Genomic DNA, 21,898 nt, shown 5'->3' on the forward strand with positions numbered 1-21,898 from the left:
GTTTGTTTTACTTGTAAGAGGGCTCTATTTTGTTCTATTCTATTTGTTTTTAGCTTTTTCCTGTTTAGACACTCATGTGGTTCAAAAGCTCAGAAAGCAGAAACACGTGCTCAGAAAGCATGGCGGGGCAGGGTACAGGACAGCACATCCACCATAACCTTACTCTCGCTGACACAGCAGATCACACGTTCCACATCTGTGGACAGCACAGGGTGGGGCAAGGAGAGAAGGGGGGTAATTAGGCTCAGGTGCCCACACCGAAATCTGCACCTCACCGTGGCCCCTCTGTGCCCACACTTCCTTGCCTATAACCAGCCAAGCCCCCTCGGGCTCTCCTGAGGGTTAAGGGGATGAAACTCAGGAAGCCTAGGCATGTCAGCAGCCTCGCTGCCCACTGTCCCCACCCTCAAGGGTGGCGCGGCCAGGAGATTTCTACTGTCTTAAATCTTTCTGCACTTTCTAAACAAGCACGTACTGCTGTCATCAGCAAGAAAAATAATAAAATGAACCCAGTAAAAGGTTTACGAGACTGCCAAAAGACAAAGGAGGGCAGCCCAGCCTCACCCCAGTGCCTAGGGGCTCCTCACGGCACTGGCGTTGGGACAGGCTTTTAGGATCGGCTGTTGGGCTGTCATCACAGTTTGTTCAACATCTAAGTCTTTGTCCCGCCAGTCTGTGCAGAGTCCCCATGTGCTGCAGCTGACACCCCGTCAAATGGGCATCGTTCCAGGTGAGTAGACTGAGGTGGAGGGGGGTCCCCATCACACAGTGAGAGATGTCTATACTCCCAGCCACCTCGCCATTCCTTGTTACCTCACGGCGTGGACACTCTAGGGTCTACTGTCTGACTGTTGAAATCTAAGGCCTAGAACTTCATGTCAAGGTTCCCATATTGTCACATCACTAGGCCATATCCCTGAGATCAGAAGTTCTGTGTCAGGCGACCTGTAGTCGCCATGCCCTAGTGAGGCCCACCCAGGTCACCCGCCCACAGTGGTACAGAGGCCTGTTTGAGGACACCTGTGAGTGAACATGTGCAGTGTGTGGCCATCCCCATGCCCTGCAAGGCATGAGTGTCACCCTGAATCCAGTGACGGCCACAGCACGAGGAGGATAAGACGGGCCAGGAACACAGACCAGACTGTGCGACAGTGTCCATCCCAGGGCAGGTTGGTCGAGGGATGACAGCCTGTGGGGAACTGTGTGGACCCCTGTGAGCACTTGCAAGTCCAGAGCTCGGAGAATGGAGTCAGGGACTTTTCTGTGCCATAACCCCACGGGACAAGCTTAGATTTTGTGTTTACAGAATCCCAATGCACACAACAGAATAAGAGCACTGCTACCTGGAGTCTGGAATCCTACTACAGAGGATTCTTCTCTTTAGGAGAAAAAGAGACAGACTGGAGGCTCTCTTAGAGGGCACACAGTGAAGCACTGGTGGCCTCAGACCTCTGACCCCAACCCCAGGGCATTAGCCTCCAGGTAGTCTAAGCAGTTTCACGCATAACATGAACCTATGCCCCTTCTTTTACACAAATGTCCACTTACTCTGTCTCCTGTTATGTATCTAAAAACTCCTGGGGGTCCCCTGAGTGGGGACACTGGTTGCCAAGCATGCTGCCCACACTCTCTACAAGCACCACTCTTGCACTGCACCAGGAAGGGGATCAACCCAGAAAATCATACGAGCCCTTTTTATTTCAAGAGATACTAGAAACGTGCAAGTGCTGATGGTGCTGAGAATGCCAGCTGCCCCTCACCCTCACAGTCAACTCAACAACTTCTCACTTCATGAATCGATGGGGCAAAAGCGTCTCGGTGCTGCCTTAATTTGCATGTCTCTTACTATGTATAAGGGTGGCCATCGTTTCATGCTGAAATGTCATTTCTATTTGTTGTCCAGGATCAAGATGGCCAAACTCTTTCCAAGTAAGAGGAGGAGGGGCCCAGGGAGAGGGTGCCTACCGTGTGTACTCAGATCCCACCACCCGGGCGTACTCGGCCCCCACACCCAGGAGGTCACAGGCTGACACCAGGTCCTTCTCAAGTGTGTGCAGTTGCTGAAAAGAAGAACGAACAATGACCCTCATTTCCAAACCACTCGCTTTACAGTACCTGACCTTATTGCTGGGGAGTTAAACTGAACCTCCCTACGTCAACAATATTGCCTCATGTCAGTTTTCAGCTAAATTAAGCATATTATCTCATCAACAGTGTTGGGGTACAGAACTCCACTTCGTTTATAGTGTACATCATCTAAGCTTAATGGTGCATACAGCCAGCAGTTAACACTCACAGGTGCAGACCCCTCCAGGGCTATGCGAGTATGTCTGAATGCTTCCCAGGTCACTTTCAGAGGGTGGTCACTAGGGGAGCAGCCAGAGGAGCCTCAAACAAGGAGGGACTCTTTCAGGGGTAAGTACCTATGGGAGTTTCAAACCCAGAAGCCTTGACAGGCTGAAAGGCAGGGACACCTGTGGGGCCTTGGTTGAGATCTTGGGCTCCGTGCTCACAGCACAAACCAACTCTGTGACCTGAGGCAGGTGACTCACCGCCTGGCCTGCTTCCTCCTCTGCCAGCAGGCACAAAAGCACATGGAGGATAAAAGGAGGACAGTGCACGTGCAGGGCAGGAAAAAGCCTGGAGGGAAGGCAGGGGCCCAGGCTAGGTGAGCTCTTCTCAGCAGGGGACCCTCTGAGCCAAATCCTCCTGGCATTAAGGCTCCCCCAGGGAGCAGGGGACACTTGCAGCCCAGCACCCACTGTGTGTTCAGGCAGGTGATAGGGCTTTATCATGGAGGGTGGGCGAGAGGTGGCCTGGTGGGTAGGCTGTGTCAGGGGCAGGAGAGGATAGAGGATGGCCAGTGCTGGGGAGGTGTGGGCAGAGCCCAGGATGAAGAGGCACTCCTCATGAAGGAGTCTACCCAGCCCCCAGCCTGCAGACTCCTCCATTGTAGCCAGGAAAGCCCAGCTGAGAGAGCCCCTCACCACCCGAGCATCGCAGAGTGCAGGGACCAGGCACCACCTACATCTGAGGAGCTTAAGGGAGGTTGAGGGCAGAGGGGCTGTGTGGAGCCCAGGGTGAGGCTATACCCCAGCAGGCCCCAAAAGTGGGCTCTAGGAGAAAAGGCTTGACTCCAGCATTTGCTGCCCAATAGGCAGTCCCTTGGAATCTCTGCACAGCTCTCAGAAAACAGAGTGGACCTCTGGCAAGAAATGCTCCCTAAATTTTGATGAATGCAGGCCAAAGGGAGCAACAGGAGGGAGGGGAACATGAAGACTAGGCCCCAAGTCAGCTCCAGGGGAAGGACACTCCCACCAATCACCCCAGGTGCTGCTGAGTGAGAGGCCCACCCTGGGAGTACCGCCTCCTGGCGACAGTCTGGAGGGGACTTGTGAGCAGGTCAAAGAAACGTTCCTGTGTCCCCATCCGCTCAGTACAGCAGCCTGAGGAAGACCTGTGTGTCCCAGAGTCTGCTTATTTGTACTTGGGGCAGCTGTGCCCCAAGGTCACGGCCCCCAACAGGTACCCACGCATCTCGGCCAGGCCCGCAGTACTCACAGCAAGCTGGAAGAGCAGGCGGCAGTGCCAGTATGGGGTCTGCTGTGAGATCTGGATTGCTTTCCGCAGCAGTGGCTTTGCTGCATCAACGGAATTCTGAAAGGAAACAGTGAAGTTTGGGGAGGAAAAAACAAGGTGGATTCCTTATGCAGCAGCTGCGGAGCCAGAAGGCCATTCCTGTTCACACTTACCAAAGGATTTGTGGGTTGCCAATGTGCTTGATTAAAGAAGTAAAGATATTTTATTAGACTCACTGGCTGGGAAGTTTTTGCATCGACCTTAAAATAACTCCCCACTCAACTAAACTGAAACTAGCTTTAGTTCAAAATCCTGAACAGTCAAATTGATAACAATTGCTGTCTTTCCTGTTCTGCAACTAGAGAGAGGGGCCAGGGGCGTGAAGAGGGGTCACTGCTCAAAGCTGGGAAAGGCAATTTTCAGCTACACCTGACGTCAGGAACCAGCTTAAGGTAAACTATATAAACTTGTTCAGGAACTAATCATCTTTAGCCTAGGAATCATCTTTAGCCTAAGTTTAAACTATATAAACTTGTTCAGGAACTAATCATCTTTAGCCTAGGAACAAGGCTGTTTTCCAACAGTCCTCGGTAGAAAAAGATTCTGCTAGCTTTTGTTAGCAAGTGATCACCCATGGCTGCCCCATGCCAGGCGTGGGAGATAAGAAAATTAAGAGAAATCTTAAAAGCCAGAAGGGAATCCACTCCTGAGAGTCCCAGTTTGCCACTGTGCTTTGCTACAGGGAGAGGGAGCTTGCTTTCAGAAACCTTCATATGTTCTTACCTCTTGACAGTATAATTCAGACAAAAGACTTGCTGCTTCAAATTTAACATCTTCAAACTGCGGGATCTAATGACGTCCAGTTAAGGAAGTAGAGACACTGCAAAATGGTCAGTTTAAAAGGGCCACAGCTCAGCGTTCTTACACTGCAGAGGCTGGCCGGACGGGCGTATCCCCACCCGCTCTAAAACCCCAAGTTTACATATTCCCCCAGTAATCCCTGAGCTTGCTGCTGGCTGGGTGTGGAGCTAGAGGCTGGGGCATGAAGAGGAGCACAGCACCCAGGGAGAAGCTACTGGTCTGAAGGGATGCTTCAGGTAATCTGTGGGGCAAAGCCCAAACCCAAGGTGTGCATTATAGGTAGGATTCAAGTTTATAACACATTTTTTTTATTTAGAAAGAGTTTTCCTTAAAGGGAACAGTACCAAGAAAAGGATACTTGCTGTGATATCAACCACTGAAAGAGAAAGAAAAAAGGATTAATTCTCAGCCATACACTTTGCACATGCTTAACTGGCTCCACTTTGGGGTTTACACAGGTTGTCTTATCACCAAAGGCTGCAGGTGTTCAGTTAAGTGGGAAGATGGCCTGCTCAGCCTAAGAGGGTGGGCTTGCTTTTCCTCTAATCCAGCAACCAGGGCGTGTCTGGGGGAAAGGGAACATGAACTTGCTCCCCCACTCACGGGCTTCCCGTCCTGCCAGGCTCCTGAGTCAGAACTGGAGCCCTCTCCCACTACAGCAGCAATGCTTCACAAGGGGAAGGAGCACAGAGGGGCCACCACATGCCATTCACTGTAGTAAGCCAATAGCAAATCATGACATGAGGAATTAATTACAATTAGAGAGTAGGTCTGTGGGTGTCAGTCCTTCCTGGAGAAGTGACATTTAAAAGATGTTTGGAAATGAGCAAAGTTAGCCTCAGAGGGGAGGGAAGAGTACTCCAGGAAGGACTGGTGTGGGCAGCACCTGGCCAGGGGAAGCAGGGATGATTCTGAGTTCTGAGCTCACCATCCCTCTCTGCTAGTACACAGGCTGGGACGTGGTTCAGACAACGACATGCTCCCACTTGGCCTTAACTGTGCCCTGGAGTTTCACATTCCAACAGGAGGCGGTGAGGTCCCAGGACAGTCCACCACACTGACCACAAGTCTGTCAGACCATCAAGGACTCAAGCATATACCTGACGCTGTTCCTGCTGACCCACTCGTCCTGCAAACATTCTCAGAGCCTCAGTGGTTGCTGGAAGGCAGATCCAGAGCCCAACAGAAGACTCTTACTTGCCATGCTCTGTGGGAGAACAGGGTGTGGTGTGTGTGTGTGTGTGTGTGTGTGTGTGTGTGTGTGTGTGTGTGTGTGTGTGTGTGTGTGTGTGTGTGTGGTATGTGTGTATGCACGCGCATGTGGAGGTGGTGGGGGTTGGGGTGTCTGGGGCTGGGCCTTGAAGGATGAGGATGTAGGTATGGGTGGCCATACCTACAGGGACAGGCAAAGAAGGAAGAGGAGGTGCTCCAGGCAAAGAAGAGCAGAGGGCCAGGGAGGTGAGGCTGGAAGGTGCATTTGGTCTCTGTGCCACTCATGTGACTGTGGGTAAGAATGCCCTGATGTCACCCCTGGAGCCTGACCCAGTCAGAGGCATAAAACAAAAGCACCTAATCAGATCCAAGTTTTAAGAGCATCTTAGATGCAGCAAAGGATGCAGAGGGAGGGGGAGGAGAAAGAGGAGCCAGAGGCTGAAGGCCCATGGGTCTGTTGGCCGCCAGGGAGAAAGGCCAGTGACGCCAGCGGGACAGCCTTGGAGCTCGAGATGTCTCTGGGGCTGAGTGGTGGCCAAGGAAGTCACCAAAGAGGCTGGGGAAGACTTGGAGCTGGTCTGGAGACCAGCTGCCTGAGAGACACAGGTGGGCCAGGAGGGGGAGCTATGGGAGTAGAGGAGAGGGATAGAACAGAGAGAAAGAGGGAACATGGAGAGCCACCAGGCTCCTGTGTCTGTCACACACACATACAAGTGCACGTGCACATAGAGCCCAGGCAAAAGGCACTCTGCAGTCAGCCCGGGTGTCCCCTCCCAAGGCCCCCCTGCAACAGGGTCAGGAGGAGCTGAGGGTCCCAAAAGGGACAGGGCCAGTGCCTGCTGCCAGGAGTGTGGCCCCAAGTGAGGCTCCTTGGCTGAAGACCATCTACATGGACAGTGGGGACAGGCCTAGCTCCAGCCTCGTGTGATGTCACGAAGCTGGTAAACACAGAAGTAGGGGCCTGCTTTCTACTCCTCCTCACTGGGAAGGGCAGTCGAGCAAGAGACACTCCTGAAGGCCACCAACTGGGAGGAGGGACAAGACACCGTGTAGGAAACTCTGTGACTAAAAAGCTGGGTTAGGGACATGCTAAGACCTGCTCCAACCTCGAGATTCTGTAGTTCCATGACTTAATCTCCACATACAAGACATATCTCAGGCAAGGCCTCCATACTCAAGGGGAGCCCTTTAGAGAGAGTACAGGGTGGATAAAGACACACATGAGAAGCATTTGTCTTCCACTCGGAGCGCCGTGTGGCTTGCTCTCAACAACCCAGCCTGGTAGCCAAGGCGGAGTGGGCTCAGTAAACCCATCACCTACAGCTGAGTTTCCAAGTCAAGCTTGGCCATGCCTCAGGACCTGGCGTAAATGATGCCACAGTACATCTGTGTGTCACTGCCCCCCAACAGAGGTGAAGAGGGTAACAAGAGGCGAAACTCCTCCAGTGGGGCGAAGAAGCCTTCCTTATGAGTCTGTGGCCCAGGGATGCTCTCCCCACTGCACAAGGCATACTCCAAATTCACGTGAGGACAGTCCACAGAAGTATGTCCATGGTGGGCAGACTGTGAGGGGACACAGCCAGTTGCCTACTGCCAGGGGAGGGCCCCACTATGCCGACTTCTCCAGCGCCTTGGCCTGTGCTGCTGGGCCCAGGCCCACATGGGCCCATCAAATGTCTCTTCATTTGGGGCTTTTGTGTGGTTAACATCTATTCAGTAGACATTTGGGCTGGACCCCACTGACATCTCTTTTCTGTAAGTCAGATGTGTCTGTTAATGATCAGTTTCTGTCTCTGACAGTTCTCTCTGTTTTCTGACCTGAGGGCTGGAGAAAGAGCATCACATCCCCCTGGGGCCTTTAGTGACTACGGGGAGAGCTGGAAAGTAACATGTCCAAAGTTTTAAGACTCAAACCTTCTGGAAGGCCTTGTCTGTCAGTGTGAAAGGCTGTCAGGAGTGCTGCTCTAGGGGCCAGAGGACAAAGTTTGAGGTGTGGACCCACATGGGAGTTAGCAACACTCCAGCTCCTGGAGGAGCTGGATCCTAGTGGTCCTTAGCATCCATTTCCCAGAGCCATGACCTGCCACCATTCTCTCATGCATGCACTGTGGGCCACCACCCCCCAACACACACACAAATTGGGGATGTTGGATAAAGCCCCATAATGTGCCTCATCATGATTCTGTGTCCCCAGTGCCTAGAATGGGTTGACACACGGGAGGCTCTAAGGAAACATTTGTTGCACGAATGATGACTTTATCTATCATCACAAGGAAATGAGGGCTTCCTCATGCACAAATGGCCACAGAACTGAGGCTTATGCCTTTTTTTTTTTTTTTTTTTTTGGCTGCACTGGGTCTTCGTTGCTGCACGCGGGCTTTCTCTAGTTGCAGCAAGTGGGGGCTACTCTTCGTTGTGGTGTGTGGGCTTCTTATTGTGGGGGTTTCTCTTGTTGCAGAGCACGGACTCTAGGCGCTCGGGCTTCAACAGTTGCAGCACGTGGGCTCAGTAGTTGTGGCTCACGGGCTCTACAGCGCAGGCTCAGTAGTTGTGGTGCACGGGCTTAGTTGCTCTGTGGCATGTGCAATCTTCCCGGACCAGGGATAGAACCTGTGTCCCCTACATTGGCAGGCGGATTCTCAACCACTGCGCCACCAGGGAAGCCCAGGCTTATGCCTTTTAAACACAAAATTCTAATTCCTAAGTGGCATCAGACATCTCTTTGTCTTTAAACGTCACTGTTTCTTGCTCAGGCATCAGTGTCAGTGACCCCTGAGCCGTCCCCGAGATGACCCATTTCTGAAGCTGTAGGACTAGCTCCATGTCAAGGTGAGCCAGTCACTTCCCCAGGATTGTCAGTCAGAAGCCAATCAAATCACTTGGCTTTTGTACCTTTTTTAACACTTGCAACATAAATTCATAATCAGAAATCTAGATATTAGAAAATACGTCCATCTCACAAATTACCCAAGGTTGCTACCTCAACCTATGTTTCACTTTGTAACATTAAAATACAGCTTTTATGTCTTCTTCCTGTCATGGGAAAGCAGCCAAAGTGAGAGTCCCGTCACTGCCAGGAAGCCTGCAGGTGTGAGGCAGAGGTGTGGATGACCCTACCAGAAGCCTCTGGGGTCACCTTGGGGTTCTCAGGAAAAGCAAGGGTCACCACAGGGCTAGCACGCACCCTGAGGGGTGGAAGGGCTGGGATCAGCACACTTCTCATTCCTAGGGCATTCAGTTCAGGGCTGAGTGTTTCAAGCCTTCTTGTACCTCATAACCAAGGTAACTTTTTCTTAAAAATCAGGTTTTTTTAAGTCACCAAAATGTGTAGAAATAGTTATCAACTGCAACTCCTCTGGGGTGGAAGCACAACATTCAGGAGCCAGCCTTGCCTCTCTCTGCCATGTGACCATGGCTACAAGCAGCCCGGTCAGTACTGTCATCGGCAAGTCGGAAGTGCTCTCTACCTAGTGGGTCTGGTGAGGATCCAAAGAGACAGTGCTCCAAGAACCATGAACGCAGGGCCTGGCATGTGGAAGGCACCAAGAATACTGTAATAATTCTCAGGCAGGAACCGGAAGAAGTAGGGGTTGCAGGGGAGACAGGGGGCAAGTTGGAAGAATCATGAAGTAAAGGTTCCTAAACACATTTTACTTCCTGAAGTCAGATGAGACTCAGAGAATGAGTGAAGAAAATGGAACTGCAAACAGGAGGAAGCACAGATACTCTTCCATGAAAATGCTTAACACCAAGTTCTGCAAATGCAGCTTCTGTACCAGGTTCTGCTCCCAGCTGATGTAGCATGGAATTTACCAGGACACAGCCTTGATCCTAAAGGATGAAAGATGTGCTCCATCTGTGCCTGATGATGAAAGGCCCAGAATTGAGCCCTTTCAGACCTTAAAATAAGAAAGGGAAGCTTTTAATCACTTGCTGGGAAGGTAGCCATAGACTCTCGGGCTAAACCTGCAAGCACCATTAAGGAGTGTCTGACTGGCAGTTTGGAGCTGCTTTCTAAGTCAGACGAACAACCACTAAAAAGTAGCCCCATTGCAAACACACAGAGAAAGCAAACATGGCATCAACACAGATGCTGCAGTCACAAAAGACCACTGTCCAAAGAATGACTGCCTGGATTATACCAAATAACGAACAATCCATTCCAGAGAAGTAGCATTTATTCCTCTGTGGCTTTCAAATCAGCAAAATCTAAGGATGATGATGCACTTTCCAGATAAATTAAGAAAGTTAAGGGGGAAATAAATACACATCTAAGTACAGATATAAAGATTCTCAGTTCCACAGTGGAAGCACAAATGACTGATATGGAACTGTTTGAAAAACAGTAAAATATAAAAGAAGACTGAAAATTTACACAGGAATAGTATGTAGCAAGAGGAAAGACAACAATGCAAAAATGAAATGAAAAAGAACACAATCTGACAAAACCTGTAGAAATAGCTTCACAAAGTATCTAGCCAAGAGATTTCTATGTAAAGCGACATTCCTTATAATCATGAATGATTTAGTCAGAGTCACAAAGGAGTCAAGAATTCTGTTGAGGGGACTTCCCTGGTGGTGCAGTGATTAAGAATCTGCCTGCCAATGCAGGGGACACGGGCTCGAGTCCTGGTCCGGGAAGATCCCACATGCTGTGGAGCAACTAAGCCCATGCGCCACAACTACTGAGCCTGCGAGCCACAACTACTGAAGCCCGCGTGCCTAGAGCCTGTGCTCCACAAGACAAGCCACTGCAGTGAGAAGCCCTTGCACCGCAACAAGAGTAGCCCCCGCTCGCCGCAACTAGAGAAAGCCCGTGTGTAGCAATGAAGACCTGACACAATGAAAAATAAATAAATTAAAAAAAAAAAAAGAATTCTGTAGATACATCCACATCCCTGCCAAAACCATAAGCAAAAAGAGAAGGCTCTCTGGTGAAGTGTCTTGTCATGTACCGTAATAGTTACAGGACCTGCTGAATAGATCCAGGGAATGAGGCAGCCAGCAGGTACTCCGAAGGCCTGCAGAGGCAGGTACGACTGAGAGACCAATGGCTGCAACTTGGATAAAGCTGCTGAGGAAAGGGAGAAATACCCTCCATCCCTCTGATGGGAACCCTTAACAAACGAACTGATGAAGCAGATGGGTGAGTATATTACACATTCCTTCTGGAAAGCTTACAAATACAGTTGAGGAAACAGAAATAATAATCTACCCTTATATATAAAAAAAGGGATTACAAACGAGGTTACGGTCTCTCATAGGAAAAGCAAAAGATGATGAAAATAATAGTTAAGGAAGATGAATGTAATACTAAATTCAGAGGTCAATTAAAAGTTTTACCTATAGCACTTATATGATTCTTTACCTAGTAAAGAATGAAAGGAAAGGAAAGGAAAGAATAAAAGTTGACAGCTCCCTGATTTGGAAAAAATGCACAACTAATAAAGAATGAAGTTTAAAAAAAGCATGCTTGCATTGCAACACAAAAGGAGATGAGAAACAACAAAAGAAGGAAAACATTACAGAGAATGGCACTTCAACTGAAATCTGAACAAATTTTCATGTGGGGATGCACCTGACAGAAAGAAAGGTATTTCCAGGTGTAACGACAGTGCGACCTACGGAGGGTACCCTGTGGCTCTATGGAAGACCCCACAAGATTTAGGGTTCTGTAAAATCGAGGGAAAACTCTCCACAATGATAAGGATTTAAATTATGGGTCCAAAAGCCAAGCAGCTACAAGGAAGCAATCTGAGGCATGGCTGCTTCTCCTTGACAGCACTGAGTGGGCAAAATATGATAAGGACAATATACACAGTGACTGGACTTCCCTGGTGGCGCAGTGGTTAAGAATCCACCTGCCAATGCAGGGGACACAGGTTCGAGCCCTGGTCTGGGAAGATCCCACATGCTGCAGAGCAACTAAGTCCATGGGCCACAGCTATTGAAGCCCATGTACCGAGAGCCCATGCTCTGCAACAAGAGAAGCCACTGTAATAAGAAGCCCGTGCACTGCAATGAAGAGGAGCGCCCGCTCACCACAACTAGAGAAAGCCTGCGTACAGCAATGAAGACCCAACGCAGCCAAAGATAATTAAATAAGTTTATAAAAAATATATATATACAGTGACTATGAAACACTGCTAGAAACAGGCTAAATGGAAAGGAAAAAGTAAAACTGTCACTGTTTGCACATGACATGATACCATATACAGAAAATCCTAGAAATGTCACCAAAAAATATAACTTATAAATGAATTCAGTAAAGTTGCAGGATATAAAATTAATATACAGAAATCTGTTGTGTTTCCATACACTAATAACGAAGTATCAGAAAAAGAAATTAAGAAAACAATCCCATTTACAACTGTATCAAAAAAAATAAAGTAGCTAAGAATAAATCTAACCAAGGAAGTAAAAGTCTTATACTCTGAAAACTCTAAGACATCAACGAAAGAAAATGAAGACTACAGAAATGAATGGAAGCTATACTGTGCTCATGGATTGGGAGAATTAATATTGTTAAAATGACCAACCTACACAAGGCAATCTGCAGATCCAATGCAATCCCTCTCAAAATACCAATGGTATTTTTCACAGAACTAGAACAAATAATTCTAAAAATTTTATGAAAACACAAAGGACCCTGAGTAGCCAAAGCAATCTTAAGAAAAAATAACAAAGCTGGAGGTATCATGCTCCCTGATTTCAAACTATGCTACAAACCTACAGCAATAAAAACAGTATGGTAATGGCACAAAAACAGACACATAGATCAATGGAGGAGAATAGACAGCCCAGAAATAAACCCATACTTATATACAGCCGATTAATCTACAACAAAAGAGGCAAGAATACATAATGGGGAAAAGACAGCCTCTTCAATAAATGGTGTTGGGGGACTTCCCTGGTGGTCTAGTAGTTAAGAATCAGCCTTCCAATGCAGGGTACATGGGTTCGATCCCTGGTCGGGGAACTAAGATCCCACATGTTGCGGGGCAACTGAGCCCGTGCACCACAGCTAGAGAGCCCATGCGCTCTGGAGCCTGTGCGCCACAACTACAGAGCCCACGCACCACAACAACAGAGCCCGCACGTCACAACTACTGAGCCCACGTGCCACAACTAGAGAAAGACCCAATGCAGCCAAAAATATATTAAATAAGTTTTTTAAAAAACCCCACGATTTTTCAAATAAAAAAAAGAAAAGAAAAAAGAAACAGGCTGAATGGCCTGAAGACAAGGGAAAGGAGGTGGCAGGATTTGTTAACTGAGAGAAAGGAGAGCTTCAGAACCAGCACATCCACTAAAGGCACTGGGCCGTGAGGCCCGGGCAATCACAGCCTCCACCCTTCCTACACCCAAGGAAGCTTGACACTTCATTTGATCTCAGCCTCGTCACTGCTCAGCAGAGACCCTGATATCAACCAGTCACCGACAGCTCAGGCACTCCTAGGGATTGACCTGAAACCTTGAGCGGTTCTCAAGGCTTGCTCCCCCACCTCATTCAGGCCTCTGTTCAAATGTCACTCCCACAAATAGAGACTCCCTCATTACCTTTGCTAAAAATAGCTGTCAACTCCAACCTTCACCCTGGTTTTCATGGTTCTTCTATAGCTGGTAACCTTTTACTATATATTCATTGTTTGTCTCCCTCACAAAAACATAAGCTTCTGTGGGCAGGGACTGCTTTAGTCACTGTTGATCCCCAGCACCTAGAATAGGGCTTGGCACCCAGTGTCAGCTGATTAAATATCTGCTGAATGAATAAAAGAAAAGAACTTCACAAAAACAACGACTTGGACTTCCCTGGTGGCGCAGTGGTTAAGAATCTGCCTGCCAATGTAGGGGACGCGGGTTCAAGCCCTGGTCCGGAAAGATCCCACATGCTGTGGAGCAACTAAGCCCATGCGCCACAACTACTGAGCCTGCGCTCTAGAGCCTGCGAGCCACAACTATTGAGCCCGTGTGCCACAACTACTGAAGCCCATGCGCCTAGAGCCCGTGCTCTGCAACAAGAGAAGACACCGCAATGAGAAGCCCGTGCACCGTAACAAAGAGTAGCCCCCGCACACTGCACCTAGAGAAAGACCGCGACACCAACGAAGGCCCAACGCAGCCATAAATAAATAAATTAATTAATTAATCAAAACAAAACCCCACGACTTATGGTCTTGGCATGGACCCTGGCGATCTTGACCCTAGATTTTTTGTTGTTGTTGTAAATTTATTTATTATTATTATTATTTTTTAAAAATTTTTGGTTGCGTTGGGTCTTCGTTGCTGCGCGCGGGCTTTCTCTGGTTGCGGCGAGAGGGGGCTACTCTTCATTGTGGTGCGTGGGCTTCTCATTGCAGTGGCTTCTCTTGTTGCGGAGCACGGGCTCTAGGTGCGCAGGCTTCAGTAGTTGTGGTGCGGGAGCTCTAGAGCGCAGGCTCAGTAGTTGTGGCGCACGGGCTTCGTTGCTCCACAGCATGTGGGATCTTCCTGGACCAGGGCTCGAACCCGTGTTCCCTGCATTGGCAGGCGGATTCTTAACCACGGCGCCACCAGGGAAGCCCTTGAGCCTAGGTTTGAGCTCAGTTTTGTTAATATGTTGCTGTGTGGCTTTGGGCAAATCACTTTACCTCTCTGGGCCCATACTGCCTCACTCCTAAAACAAGGAAGTGGATCAAGAAAGAACTAAAGCCCCCTTCCAACTCTTTACAGTCTGCAAAACAAAGATCTGATTATCCTACCAAAGGCAATTTGTTACTAGCCACCGGTGGGTTCAGATTTACCTCAGATCAACACATTTTTAAAATCGAAATTGATTGTATTCAAGAAGTCTCTCCTCTAAGCAGAATAAAGCTGGGTAAATGGCAAATGGAGACACCGTATGACAGGAGCGCAGTGTTGCTGTGCGTAGAAACAACTGCACAGCCAGAAGGGGCAGAATGATGGCCACTTTCCCACATTCTTTGAGGCACCAAGATCCCACAGGTCAACATGGGAAGATAGGGCCTGCCCTCTGAAGGGGATGGATGAGTGGATGGTGGGAGGAAGAGAAGTCACAGGTAGATACGGAGAAAGCAGGAGCCCTGAGCCCTGGAATCCAGACACCCCCCACCCCCCGCCCCAGTTCTGCCTTTTACAGGACCTCAAACGACTGCCTCCAGGCTCTGGGCCTCTGCCTCTCACCTATGACTCCCCTCATCACTGATGGGGGCACAGTACCCTCCAGACCCTTCTCAGACTTCCGTGTTCTGGGAGAGGATGCCTTCCGAGATTTCCTCAGAAACCGAACTTCAGATTCTTAAGGGATGCCTGGACACTCCCCTATGCCCGAGTCATTTAAGAAGGGAGCGTTCAGGCTGATGCTCCCGGGGCTAAGCCCTGAGGAGCTAGAAGCTGCAGGACTCACTGGCCGATCTGGGGGCATCCCCAGAGATGCCAAAAGGTGACATCTTGCTGCAAACCTGAAGAATTTGGAGACCCTGTTGCTCCTGAAAGAGGCAACTCTCGGAGTACCCGGAGCGGAGTCCTAGGCCTCTGCCTGTCACCAGAAACATTAAGTACGGTACGGGGCGAGTTCCCTCGGGTCCCGAGAGGCTCACGTCTTCGGGGTCTTGCTGCTGGTGCGGAAGTCACGCCCCAGGTCCCGGAGGACCGGCGCCGGCGGCCCCCGCCCGCCAGGGTCGCGACCCGTCAGCCCAAGCTCGGAAAAGAGCCCGCGCCTCCACCCTCGCGGCCCGGCCCGCGCTCACCGCCTTCTCCAGGTGGCTGCGCGCCTGCTCGCTGTTCTTGGTGTGGTGGTAGAGCACGGAGCCGAGCTGCAGGTGTGTTCGGGCCTCAATGCGCTGCGGCGGCTTGAAGGGGAACACGGCCTGCAAGCAGTGCACACACAGGCGGATTTTGGGCGGGCTGGAAGTGCGGAAGTGTTCGGCAAAGCCCAGGAGCGCCAGGTACCACGACTCAGCCGCCTCGGCCTGCGCTGCCTGGGCCGCCGCCGCCTGAGCCGCCGCCGCAGCCTGAGCCGCCATTTTGGCCTCCACAACAACAAGCTGCCGCCACAAGGAGGCGGAAGCAGGCGCGCGGGGCGGGGCCGGGAGCGCCTCGCGTTTCTCGCGAGAGCTGCAGTACAAAGCATCCTGGAATATGTAGTTTGTATTTGGAGTGGCCGCGGCTCCGGGAAGGTCTGAGAAAAGGCGACACCCTCTGGTCCGCGGGACTGTGACCGGAGATTTCCGATGGGCTGAGGTTTGCATTCCTGGGGTGAAGACCCCAGATGTCCAAGCAGTGGCAGGGCGTGGCTTGCCGACGCGGACTACATCTCCCATCAGGCCATGCGTACTATAACAAGCGCCCCTCGCCCCCCCCCCCCCCTCCGCCCCCGGTGGCTCCGGAGCATTGTGGGATTGGATGAGTCTCAAGATGGACAATCGGGATGTTGCAGGTAACAGCCCCCGCCTCTCCGTAAGCGTCTGCCTGGGTCTTCGGGCTACGCGTCCTTGCTTCGCCCTACCGTCGGGCCTGCCTCAACCCGCCGGCCCTTAGCCTCAGCCTCCCGGTGGCTGGAAGAGGCGGCTTCTGCACCACCCCCGTCTCCCGAGACCCCAGACCCAGTTACCCCGCCCCCGCCCCCCCCCCTCCGTTGGTTTGCTGAGGACCGGCAGGCTTTAATTAAAGGCGGCCACCGGGATCTGCCCTGCGCCTGCTTTCCGAAATAACCGCCTTCAGGGCTGCTCTGAGCTCCGCTCCCCGAGCCAGTGGCAACCTTGGGCTGTCCTGTGCCTCTCTCTTCGTGGCAGCTCCTGACTGGCCTGTATCCCGCTTTCTGGAAAAGCTGTTTTTCCGAACTGCACTCGGCCTCCCTGTACACATTTTCCTGGGTCTTTAGAGCCCCTACTTTACCACAAGCCTTATTCTTCCCCCTCCCAGCGCCAGCACCCCCCCAGACTGGGATGCATTGAGGAAATATTCATTGTGTGCTAGGCACAGTGCTAGTTGCTGAGGATGTAGTGGTAACCAAAACGGGGCCATGCCTTCCTGAAGGCTACTTTCTACTGGGGCATCACAATGCACAAAAAAGGAAATATTTACAGAGAGTGAGTTATAATGATACGAGAGAGTGGAGGTGCAGGTTGCTGATATTGGGTGGTCAAGGAAAGCCTTTTTGACTAGAAGATATTTGAGATGAGAAGATGCCAACTATTGGAAGGCCTGGAAGGCAGAGCCTTCTATGCAGAGGGGGACAGCAAGTGCAAAGGCCTTGAGAGCTTATCATTTTGAAGAATGTCAGGGATGAAGTGGAAGTGGGGAGGGGAGCCATCTCTGGCAGGGTCTTGAAAATCGGCTTTCAGAATTTGGATTTTATTTTGAGTCCCATGGGGAACGTTCGAGGTGTCTTCTCCATCTCCACAGCTACCATCCTTGTCTGAAGACACCATCATCTTTTGCTTGGAGCCAGTAAGCCTCCTCGTTGGTCTCCTTGCTGCCTATGCACTCTGTCCAATCAGTAGACAGAATGATCTTAAAAATAAAAATACCAGTTGGATCTTATCAGCTTAATACTCCCCTGTCACTTCCTAAAATCCTTTAAGTAAAACTCAGACTCCCTATCTTGCCCTACCCCCGCTAGCCCCACCCCTGGAACCACCTGCTCTGACCACATGGGACCCCTGCTTCTTACTCTGCCCAGATCACTCCCCATGTGGCTTTTCAGGAAGCCACCTCTTTATCTTTCTGGTTTTAGCTTAAATGTCCCCTTTTTTAATGGTTATTTTCTGGCTGCCCTAGCTGTACAGGTGGTCCTCTGTTATGCCTTCTCATCTTTTTTTTTGTTTCCAGCAGAGAGCTCTTATCATGATTTTGCAACTACTTTTTTGTTACAAGTCTTTTGTCTCCTCAGCCAGAGGTGAATCCCATGTGGGCAGAGGGCCCTTCTGTCTTGATTAGCACCAAGTACAGCATCTGGTGCATAACTCAGTAAATGTTTGCTAAATAAATGAAGGAACAGACGTGTGAATGTCAATCTGAATGTCAGTTGCTGCAGGCGGCAGCATCTGGGCTGCTCCCATAGCAGCCACTGGGCGTGTTTTTGGAGCAAAGGTGATTTCTGATGTACTTCTTTTCACTCCTCAGGAAAGGCTAACCGGTGGTTTGGGGTTGCTCCTCCCAAGTCTGGAAAAATGAACATGAACATCCTTCACCAGGAGGAGCTCATTGCTCAGAAGAAACGGGAAATTGAAGCCAAGATGGAGCAGAAAGCCAAGCAGAATCAGGTGGCCAGCCCTCAGCCCCGGCATCCTGGCGAGTAAGTCTACCCTGAGGCTGGATTAGGGTCTTCGAGGGTCACCAACAGAGGGTTTTGCTTGCGAGAGTAGTCGAGATGTTTCTGCATCTAGCCACAGCCTGATGGTGCAAGGAGGAACGCAGGTGCACTTTCAGGAGGCTGTGTGGCAGGACAGAAACAAGGGGTGTATGGGAGCCCAGAGGATGGCTGCCAACTCTTTCACTCAGTGGTTATTTACTGCTGACCAGTTGTGGGCCAGGGGCCAAGAATACTGCACGGAGCAAAAACCCAGATTCCATCTCTGCCTTTATGGGGCTGACAGTCTACTTGTGAGGGGGAGTCCCAGTTATACCCCTAGAGCTCTGGTAGGTAACATGAGGCAGTGTGCTCCCAGATGCAGCAGCTGCCATAGGGATGCAGAAGAGGCTCTGCATTCTGAAGGCCCCAGGCAGAGCCAGCCCTTTGAGGAAGCAGGAAAGGACTGCAAAGGGCAGAAGGGAGGCGAGCCCCTGTGTGTCAGGCAGCTCAAGCTGCTGCACCAAAGGGGCTGTTTCTGAGCCAGGAGAGAGGGTTTCCTCCTGACTGTCCTGAGAAACTCTGAGGGCACCCAAGAGTTTTGAGCAGGGGTGGTGTGATCAGGGTGACAAGATCCAAGAATTTCAGGCTGGAGATTGAGAGAGACAAGCCCCTTCCTCTGCGGTCTGAAGTGTGGAGCATGTTAGCCCTCCACTAGGGCTCTGTTCCAGCTCCCACCTTTTCTAAGAGTCCGTGGCTTCTCCTTGAGGGCGGGACTTAGACTTTATTCTTGTTGGAACCTCCAAGGTGTTCAGGAACATGGGGACTAGATGTTGAGTGATCTGTGGGTGGGCTTGTGGGCTGTCACCCCTGGGGTTATGGAAGGACTTGCACAAAGATGGGAAAGGCCTGTAGGACTGCTTCCAAGAGGACCCCCTGGAGGCTGCTGGATCTCAGCGCCAGGATCAGGCAGCCAAAAAGGAACATCAGGTGGGTGGGTGCAGAGTACAGGTAGCTTTGAAAATAAGGTTGTTTTCCCCATTGTAAAAGCTTAGAACACCTTAGAATTTCGTGCTGCAGAAATAAGAAACATTCAGGTTGCCTCAAGAGAACCATTTTGATATATTCCCTTCCCATGTCATTGCTTTGTTTCACTAAATTGTGGTCAATTTCATATGTTGCTTTCCCACCCCACCCCCCACTTTTTAAAGGAAAAGCTTCCCCCCAACCCGTGCGTTACAACTCTTTAGAACCGTCACAGTTTTAAAGTTTTATTTATTCATATTAAGATATGACTTACATGCCATAAAATTGACTTTTAAAACTGTACAATCTAGTGATTTTCAGTATATTCATAGCATTGTGCAACTATTATCACTAATTCCAGAACATTTTGTCACTCCAGAAAGAAACCCCATGCCCATTAGCAATCACTCCCCATTCCCTCTTCCCTCAGCCCCTGACAACAACTAATCTACTTTCTGTCTGTGTGGATTTACCTATTCTAGATATTTCATGTAATACGCGGCCTTTTGTGTCTGGCTCTTTTCACTGGACATGATGTTTTCAAGGTTCATCACTTTGTAGCATGTGTCAGTACTTCATTCCTTTTTTTGTTGGCTGAATAATATTCCATTGTGTGGATGGACCATGTTTTGTTTATCTGTTCATCAAAAGCCATCATTTAACAGCTGTGTGATAACCCTTGCCATTTTTTTAATAGATTTTATTTATTTATTTATTTATTTATTTATTTATTTATTTATTTATTGGCTGCGTTGGGTCTTCCGTGGCTGTGCGTGGGCTCTCTCTAGTTGCCGAGGGCTTCTTATTGTGGTGGCTTCTCTTGTTGCGGAGCATAGGCTCCAGGCGTGCAGGCTTCAGTAGTTGTGGCACACGGGCTTCAGTAGTTGTGGCTCGCGGACTCCAGAGCGCAGGCTCAGTAGTTGTGGCGCATGGGCTTCGTTGCTCCATGGCATGTGGGATCTTCCCGGACCAGGGCTCGAACCCATGACCCCTGCATTGGCAAGCGGATTCTTAACCACTGTGCCACCAGGAAAGCCCCTGCCGTTTGTTATGGGTGGTTTTCAAGTGGGATTCGTGTGCTGACATGCTGTTGACCCAAAGTGTTTTCTGGGGGGGTTTTTTTGGCCACACCGTGTGGCTTGCGGGGTCTTAATTCCCTGACCAGGGATTGAACCCGGGCCCTTGGCAGTGAAAGTGCAGAGTCCTAACCACTGGACCACCAGGGAATTACCCCCCGAAGTATTTTCTTGTCCTTCATTGTCCCTGCCTTCTTTCTGTCCCTCCTGAGGGAGGTGCACACAGCATGAGGACAGGGCCAGGGTCACTAGAAGGCCCTGCTTGTTTAATGCCAAGGCTGGTTATCAGCAGAACTTTCTCTTTCATATAAAATAACTTTTACTGCCTTCTCTCTCTCTTTTGTTTTTTAACTTTAAAGATAATTCATATATGTGGTAGAAAACCTGGGAAGTAGAGGAGAAGAAAATGAGGAAGAAATAAAATCAGTTGTAACCCTGCAACCCAGAGGCAAGTGCTGGTTGCATTTTGATGGATTTTTGTAACAATTTTTCAGTCAAATATATTTTTACATAAGTAGGAGCACCCTGTAGATACTGTTTTACATCGTGCCTTTTTGTTTTTCATTTAACGTTGTGCTTGGTTGCTTTATTTATAACACTTTAACTTTTCAGGGCCACTCCATCTGCCTTATGGATGTCTCGTAATTTATTTAACCAGTGCCCCTTGTTGACTACTTAGGTTTTTTTCCACTTTTACTTCATTAGAACGGATTTCTAGGAGGATTAAACTTTACTTTAAAGGAAAAAGTTCAGACCTGTGGGCTCCCTGAGCAGTTATTGGGTGTGTCTGTATGATGGATGTGCCCCTAAAAGCAGCACATACGAGGAGTTTCTGAGGTTAGAGCAAGATAGTATGCTGTAGGAAAAGATGAAAGAAGTAGAATATATGCTATGATCACAGCCTTATTTCCTCTATTTCTAATCTAAGGGGCAAATCAAAGAAGTATATCAAAGTATTAATTGTGGCACTTGTGAGGTGAGGAGACTTTTTTAGCGTTTTCTCCTTGCTTTCTGTATTTCTGTTTTTTTCCATGTTCCCATTTGCTCATAATGAGCCTCTATCACTTTTATGATAAGGAAAAATGAATTTGAATTAAACACTTAGGCCCCTGGGTTTGCTTTTGTGTTCGTTAAAAATAAATTTTTCTTTTTTCAAAATAAAACATACTCTTTTCAAAAAGAGAAAGTAATAAAAATATAAAATTCCCCTATGATTCTCCCACCAAGAAATTGCTTTGGGTATTTTCCTCTGCACATGTGAAACCCACAGAAGCGCTGGCTGACCCAGGCATGGAACTGCGGTCACACGCAGGTACAGACACAGGCCCCGCCTTTGAGAACTCTACAGTCTAGCTGGGAAAACAGACGTAAGAATCAGTGATAGCCCAGATGATTTGTTAACAAAAAGTATGGCAGGTGCTTCTGAGCCATCTTCTTGGGGAGGCCCTTTGGACCTGGAAGGTCAACATGCGGGTAGAGAGAACACCAGCACAGATGGGATTGCTTTCACTAGAACAAGATTGTTCCATCTTACTACTCTGAAGACTGCTCTGTGCACTCAGTTGTTCCCTGGCATCTTTGGGGGCCTGTTTTGGGTCCCCTTAGGTGAGAACACAGGGGTGGGGGTGGGACTGAGGCCGACAAGGCGTGCTCCCTCCCCTCTTCTCAAGGCTTACCCTGTCTGTCCTCTGTCTTGGGTCTAGAATTGCAAACGCACACAACTCTAATGTTTCCAACAAGTTTGCCAATGACGGCAGCTTCTTGCAGCAGTTTCTGAAGTTGCAGAAGGCACAGACCAGCACAGGTGAGTGCAGTGCCCCCTGTCCCATCTCACGTCCTCCTAGAGCTCCCC

General features: G+C 49.6%; 2 protein-coding genes across 4 annotated transcripts in view; one reads left to right on the plus strand and one right to left on the minus strand.

Annotated features, from left to right (window-relative positions):
- MAU2 (MAU2 sister chromatid cohesion factor) overlaps positions 1-15,693 on the minus strand; it is a 30,905-nt gene extending 15,212 nt beyond the window's left edge. For both annotated transcript variants that reach the window (XM_068536655.1, XM_068536654.1), the window contains exons 1-5: positions 15,402-15,693; positions 4,799-4,816; positions 4,363-4,428; positions 3,562-3,657; positions 1,966-2,060 (exon numbers count right to left, since the gene is read on the minus strand). In XM_068536655.1, coding sequence (XP_068392756.1) covers positions 1,966-2,060; positions 3,562-3,657; positions 4,363-4,428; positions 4,799-4,816; positions 15,402-15,677 — 551 coding nt within the window. In that variant the 5' untranslated portion in view covers positions 15,678-15,693. The remainder of the gene's footprint in view (positions 1-1,965; positions 2,061-3,561; positions 3,658-4,362; positions 4,429-4,798; positions 4,817-15,401) is intronic.
- Positions 15,694-16,011: 318 nt separating this feature from the next.
- SUGP1 (SURP and G-patch domain containing 1) overlaps positions 16,012-21,898 on the plus strand; it is a 29,345-nt gene continuing 23,458 nt past the window's right edge. Inside the window, exons 1-3 of one of the 2 annotated variants that reach the window (XM_068536656.1) lie at positions 16,012-16,090; positions 17,779-17,950; positions 21,750-21,850. In XM_068536656.1, coding sequence (XP_068392757.1) covers positions 16,057-16,090; positions 17,779-17,950; positions 21,750-21,850 — 307 coding nt within the window. In that variant the 5' untranslated portion in view covers positions 16,012-16,056. The remainder of the gene's footprint in view (positions 16,091-17,778; positions 17,951-21,749; positions 21,851-21,898) is intronic. The other variant, XM_068536657.1, reaches the window with a different exon arrangement.

This window comes from Eschrichtius robustus, chromosome 2, assembly GCF_028021215.1.
Source record: "Eschrichtius robustus isolate mEscRob2 chromosome 2, mEscRob2.pri, whole genome shotgun sequence".
NCBI lineage: Eukaryota > Metazoa > Chordata > Mammalia > Artiodactyla > Eschrichtiidae > Eschrichtius > Eschrichtius robustus.